Source organism: Camellia sinensis, chromosome 7 (genome assembly GCF_055761805.1).
Source record: "Camellia sinensis isolate YWXY chromosome 7, ASM5576180v1, whole genome shotgun sequence".
Taxonomy (NCBI): domain Eukaryota; kingdom Viridiplantae; phylum Streptophyta; class Magnoliopsida; order Ericales; family Theaceae; genus Camellia; species Camellia sinensis.
The window spans coordinates 181,527,981-181,534,858 of NC_138967.1; the positions used below are offsets into that span (position 1 = coordinate 181,527,981).

Consider the following 6,878-nt stretch of genomic DNA (forward strand, 5'->3'; position numbering starts at 1 on the left):
GATGGACTATTGGTCAATTTTCCCTAATAAAATTGAAACCAAAACCAAAGTCGTTACGGTATTCACAACCTTGTGTTAAATACAATATCTGTTGGGATTAATAGATATGATTACGCATTGTTTATATTTAGATACACACATGTGAAACAACATTCATAGTCTACAAATAGCCAACACAAGACAAGGAAAAGCAACCAGACTAAGTAAAAGACATAGGTAAGTCAGATTGTAGTAGCATAGAAAACAGGGCTTAACATTGTGTTCATAAGCCAAGATTTCTGAAGCTGGTTGCCAAGAAAGACAGCTTTGACATTATGGCCATGTTTGTTTGGACGGACTGGATTAGTATTCCCATGACTAATAGTCCTAGGAATACCAATCCGTTGGATTATGTATCCTATCTTAACTAATAGTCAAGTTTAAAATAATTAATCCGTACTTTAATTGTTTAACCAAACATCGGATTAATAATTTTATTGGACTATTAGTCCAATCCCAAGCTCATGTCCACCCAAACAAACATGGCCTATGTTCATTAGCTAAACAAACTCAAAAGTCTTGCTTGGATCATAACAATTACATATCAACAAGAATTGTCTTCTATCGGGCCTCTAACTGTGTTATGGTGACCATATTGGCTGAACATTGTTCAATCTCTCTTCTTTCTGTTTCAAGAAGATTTCTTTCAGTGAAAAAACCAGGATGTTTAGGCTGATGAGTCAGAGCACCTTCTCTGCCAAACATCCAAACCACACTTTCCATGCTAGGCCTATCCTCAGGCCGTTGTTGAACACACAATAAACCCACGTGAATTGAACGCAACACTTCAGTTAGATTGCATGAGTTCCGTAGTTGTACATCAATCAATTCTGTAGCCTTGCCTTCCTTGTATAATCTCCAGGCCTGAATATTAGAACACACTTTCAAGCTGTCGTTTGAATTATTCAAAAAGTAACATTAAAAGTATTGTACATAATTTTCATACAAAATCATGCGGTTGAATTGAGGCATTTTATTTAAAAATAAAATATCCTTCAAAGTGGCTCATAATTGGATTTAGAGATATTATTGCTACATCATTATAGATAAATTTTCTATATATAACCCTTTTTTGTAAGATCACGATTTTCCTTTTCAAAAGAAAAATTATTCAACTTTATACTTACATGCCCAAGAAGGTTGAGGTCGTGACTTGGGTGACAAAATCCCCTGTTTCTCTGCCCACTCACTACTTCTAATATCAAAACACCAAAGCTAAATATATCGGACTTTACTGAGAATAGCCCCTCAATTGCATATTCTGGAGACATGTACCCACTAAAGGAAAGCAATAAAAATTTAACAAATTTATATAGTTGAAAAAGGAAAACTTTTGAACTGGTTAGAAGATTCTTACTATGTTCCAACCACTCTTTTCGTATTTGCAACTGTCTCATTTCCTCCAAAAATTCTGGCTAAGCCAAAGTCTGATATTTTTGGATTCATCTCATGGTCTAGTAAAATATTGCTACCTTTCAAATCTCTATGGATAATTCTCACTCTGGAATCTTGATGAAGATAAAGAAGCCCCCGAGAAATTCCATTGATGATGTGGAAGCGCGTAGGCCAATCCAGTAGCATCTTTTGTGATTGATCTGTCCAATTTTTTGCCCAAGTTAAACCAAGCTGCTAGATGGTTTCTCGAGTATAAATGCAAAATGATTGCAATAAATAAAAATATAATTTTGCATTGGAGGAAGTCTAAGAGGTCAATTAGTAAGACCTTCATCCTTGATTCATAAAATGGGAAGGTTCCCATTGAAGGGGGCATAAAAGACAAAAATGTCACTGGTTTGTAAAGTAGAAGTGCCTCCCTTTTGGCTATGAACCTCGTAATTCACCTTTTACAATGAGACATTGGTCACAATGTTGCTCCAATATGAAATAGAATGAAACTAGCTAATGGTTTTAAGAAAGCCATACCGAAAATAAAGGAGTCCAAGTTCTTGTTGGGCATGTATTCATATATTAACAACCTTTCTTCTCCTTGAATGCAATATCCTAGAAGCTTTACAAGATTCCGATGCTGAAGCTTGGCAATGCAGATGACTTCATTCTTGAACTCATCGACTCCTTGTTTTGAATTCTTTGAAAGCAACTTCACAGCAATTTCTTGTCCCCCTTCTAGCCTACCCTGACAATTAAAAATCATTTTTGTTTGTTAGGTACAAGATGGTGCCATTGAAAGAAGCCACATCAATTTTTCTGTATTTTTCCTTTGTGTTTTTTCTTCTGCATAATGTTTATGTTTGATTCTACCCCATGCTTAGCATAAAGTCTATGTTGAAAGTCACTCTACATCTTCATTGGAGCTTGCTCAGATAATAAAACTATTAAATACATGTGCTTCTTAAAAATTTTAAAATGCAGAGTTATCAATTCTGCGTGACATAATGGGAAGTTTCTAGCAAAATACTGAATCAGTCACTGAATTAGGCAGTCTACTGTCAACAGTTCATGTGGTTGGGCATCGGTTACTTTTCAGAAAACTGGAAGTGTAGTTATATTTTTACCTTGTAAACAGGTCCAAACCCGCCCTCTCCAAGCTTATTGTTAATTGCAAAGTTTTCTGTAGCTTTAGTGATTGTAGAAAAGTGAAATAACGGTAATTCTATATCTTCATTCTTGGCTTCTTTGTAGTAAGTTTCTCCAAGATGATGTCTTATTCGTCCTGCAGAAGTGGGCCGTCGAGAACATTTAAATGAAACAACTTGTTCAAAACAGGTAAATGTTCAAGCAAGCACACCTACAAACGTGAGATGCTGAAGCATCAATGACTTTTTATTACCTTCTATCTTTGGCTGCCACTTTTTCTTCCAAATGTACAATGAAATGCCCAAGGCAAGTGTAAGTGTTCCTGTCAAGATTACTGAGATGACTACAATCCTCTTTCCTGCCTTCCAGTTGTGGCCTGCTTGACCTAATACGGAAGGAATTTAATGAAAATCATTTAAAAGAGGGGAAAAGATGCTCAGTCTTCCATCCAAACTGCATCAAGCATGGAAGCTCAAGTGGAAGAGTTGTGTGTTCCCGTAAAGAGTCCAATTTACCCACCATATGAAATGTCCAATCAATAAAGAAGACACAAACTTATTGAAACCGAAAATAAGTGGTTAATAGCTAGATTAACACTTGGGGGAGTTGAACTCCCATCCTATCCTTACAAGCCCTTTAAGTTTTGTCTCCCATTCCACTCCCAAGAGTAGAATCCAAGACCTCACCTTAGGAGAGACTTCGCTTGGTTAACATTTAATGATTTCATGCGTCATAAATTTATAATGCACCACTTTACTGTTATTTATTTTATTATTAATAGCTATAGACTTATAATATTATGTTATGTTGTGCTTCAAATTTGTAGATTATGTATGTTCAACAAATAAACTTGAGTATCATTGTTATTTTATTGAACAAATTAAAATTATCAAGTTATAGAAGTAACATAACATATAACTACATATAAAAATTCTTCTTAATCTTTAATGTTGAGCCAATAAATAAACATAGAAATTGAAAAAGAAGAAAATGAGCAAAAAATTGACTTTTAAATGTAGCTTACCTGTCGCCATTGTTACTAACGGCTGTTACACTTGTGAAATTCAATCACACCACCATAGCAGCCGTAACAGGTGGCAGTGATTGCCCACACAATTACGTAACAACTTTACATAACAATTGCACTTCATTTTTAAAATCATGAGCAAAATGCATTGAGGCTTCGATTTGTAGATGATACTCCCTAAATACTTTAGAATCACAGTCTAAGGTCTGCACCTCAATTGCACCTTGTATGTTTTTTATGCGCAAGTATAAGAGGATTACGCATAATAAAAGCTTGTCATAGGCTCTTGTTAAACTTAATCTAGTAGATGGTTTAAACATAAGAAAACAATAACCTCTTTTGCAACTATATTCATAGAAAAAAATCAAGTAAATGACCAATTAAGAAAAATAAAGTTAAGGTTCAAGTGAGAAACATGACAACTAAAGTTAAAGGATGTCGATTTCACTTTCGATGAGGGTAAGTTTCCTTATTGTCTACAATGAAATGTTCGAGGTCTTGAGGAAAAAAAAATATCTACACATTCATATTTAATTTTAATATTTTTTGCTACTTTAAATATAAAAATTTCAAATTTGAATGCTTACGCCTCGTTTCACAAGAGAAAAAATGCCTCGCATTACGCATTTGCTTTTAAAAACTTTGATCATCAGAACCCCTAGTACTCAATAATAATCCAATATAAACAAAGATCCAAAAATAATAAACAAGGCCAAAATAAACTCAAATACAAACAGAACTACTGGGAGACACACCAACAATAGCAATCAACGTTCAAGATGAAACAACTCACTTTTTGCTAAACTGTAGTGAGGAATTTTCTAAGGAAGAAATGTAAATGTTCAGTATAGTTGACTACATGGTTCTTAGAAAGTAAAATCTAATTAATCTATGTTCATTGGTCTTATGTGTTTGGTATGAATTCTTACGTAACTCAGAAGAAGCCATCCTTATGTAAATGTCTGGCCCATCTTCACTTAGCTTTCTCATATCAATCAACTCATTAAACCAAAGCAAGCAGCCGCTTCCATGTCCTCCTATGTTTAAATTTGTGTAAGCCGTACATGAGCAGTTTTTCAAGCACTCCATCTCACATTCCCTTAGGGTCATGTTCCTGTCAAACCAGGAGTTCCGTGTGTCTGGCATTTTATATCGCGAATACTTGAGAAACCCATCTCCCTTATGGCAATCCAACGGTGTCCTCCGAACACACCCATTAGAATAATCTCCATTTCCCCATTCTGCTTGGTTCTGGGGAACAAATTTACTCAAACAACCACATGCCGGTGAGCTTCCAATGTTACAGCTACCATTAGGACCACATAGTTTATAATTATCACAGTTATCTGTTGGGGCAGTCAGGTAAATGTCCCATTTCTGGGTTAGATCAACCCATATCCAGCGCCGCACATGGCCATCATAACTCACATCAACCCTTGAGATAACATCGCTCTGGAGTTCATAATGATAATACACCTCCTCCATAGTGTAAACCAATCCATATGTGTAGAAGACGTTTGGTGTCCCACCAAATCCGGTATCATTCCATGGCCCAGTTCGGAACACGTCAACAGAACCATTGCTCAGAATTTTTTGTGGGTATCCTTGAGGATCACACTGGAATTTAAACTCACCTCGAGCTGGATCATCACTGCTCTTCCAGGAGGAGAGGTGGCGCTCTAGGCCTGTTTCAAAGTTCTTTCCAAGCTTCATGCCTGGTAATTGAGTATCACACGGATAATCAAAACTTTGCCACAGAAATTTCTCAGACGGATCATTGGCATCTTTCACAACAAGATTTCCAGAGTCCATAAGATGTGCAATAGGGTTCTGTGTGGATCCTGTCACATTGACAGACCAAATGACAGTGCCGGTACCATTGACGAGGGCGAGAATTCCAGGGTCAATTATTGTTAAGACGCCTGATGAATTGATGAGTGGGATTTCTCTGTTGGCAACCCATACAACAGTCTTGACAGATATTTTCTTGTACCATATTCCAAGGTATTGATTCCGGGAATTGCCAGGTCTGAAAAAACCCATCTCAAAGCTCCCACCAGATGAAACAATGGTATTGTTCCCTGTTAGGGATTGAGTTTTGGTTATGGTGTCTACTGCATTGGAGATTATTAAGATGGAAAATAAAGAGGAAAACAAGAAAGGTATTTTGAGGCCTTCCATTGATGGTGTAATGTCGAATTCATGAAATTCATCTGTTTTTATAAATGAATGGTCAAGAACTCCTACAGCACAGTATGTCTTCAGCTGGACTTTTGTATGGTTATTAACTTTCTACCGTTCAGTTGGACTTGGAAGTCGAAAAGTCTTGGAAATTCACAGCCATATAATTCTTATCTAAATCATATTTGCATCTTAATCATGACATCATATTGAACCACAAATGAGACAGCAGTAGTTACAAGTTACAATCACATAAATTACACAGACCAGTCTTTCATCGTCTTTAATTTATTTATTTTTTATCAGCAAAAAGAACAACTTTTAGGAGAAAATGAAGCAGAACATAACAACAACCATATGCACCACAACCCAACAAAACACCCAACCATATATATGCAAAACTCCCAAAAACTTTGATAACAACTCGAAATAACCCAATGTACTGACCTCTACATATAAACAATTTAACAAACAGATTGTTAGCTCCTGCCCACATGGAGAAGTTGTTAAAGGCTGGCTCCAAGTCAAGGAGTAGGAGGGAGCAGGTGGAAGACCATCTCATTTTCTTCTTCTTGTCAAAAATGTCCACCAAAAGGACGGAAGTAGTTGGCTCTCTTTCTTGACTTTGTTTCCCTCTCTTTTGTGTATAATAAATTGAGGTGAGGAGAAAGGGGTGAGTCAGAACAATACAGAGTGTATGCCATTAGAGAGAGTGAGTGAGCCTATAGAGAGGAAGTGAGGTGTGAGTGTTGTAAACTTCCTTCGGGAATTCTATACTGAATCTCTCCGTGCACGTAGACAATTGCAGAACTGCATAAATCTTGTGTGTTATTGTTTGTTTATTGATTTATGGGTGTGTCTAATCCTAACATGGTAGGCATGCCACAAATTTGATGTTCAATCTTTCCTCGTACTCCGATTTCAACCATGGCAATGCTAGGCCACCACATCAACGCCCCAGATATCAAATTTTTTTCACAAGAAAAACAACCGAAGTTTTTGAACCTGTGAACTCTGACGTTATTCACAAGCCAGAGAAATAGGAGAAAAAAAAAATCCAAACACTGTCTAATTGTGCAAAATGTTCTTTGGTAGG

General features: G+C 36.5%; 1 protein-coding gene across 3 annotated transcripts; it reads right to left on the minus strand.

Annotated features, from left to right (window-relative positions):
* Window positions 1–518: 518 nt before the first annotated feature.
* Window positions 519–5,875, minus strand: LOC114292220 (G-type lectin S-receptor-like serine/threonine-protein kinase At4g27290). 3 transcript variants are annotated; one of them, XM_082880034.1, is made up of 7 exons: window positions 4,531–5,872; window positions 2,828–2,950; window positions 2,553–2,710; window positions 1,963–2,173; window positions 1,397–1,634; window positions 1,167–1,317; window positions 519–903 (listed from the first exon to the last, which is right to left on the minus strand). In XM_082880034.1, exons 1-7 carry the CDS (start codon window positions 5,780–5,782, stop codon window positions 601–603), a joined length of 2,436 nt encoding a protein of 811 aa, XP_082736160.1. In that variant the 5' UTR covers window positions 5,783–5,872; the 3' UTR covers window positions 519–600. The 3 variants fall into 3 exon arrangements, with proteins under 3 accessions (XP_082736160.1, XP_082736159.1, XP_082736161.1); XM_082880033.1 differs by having other exon boundaries at window positions 2,828–2,959; window positions 4,531–5,871; XM_082880035.1 differs by lacking the exon at window positions 1,167–1,317 and having other exon boundaries at window positions 764–903; window positions 2,828–2,959; window positions 4,531–5,875.
* Window positions 5,876–6,878: the final 1,003 nt, after the last annotated feature.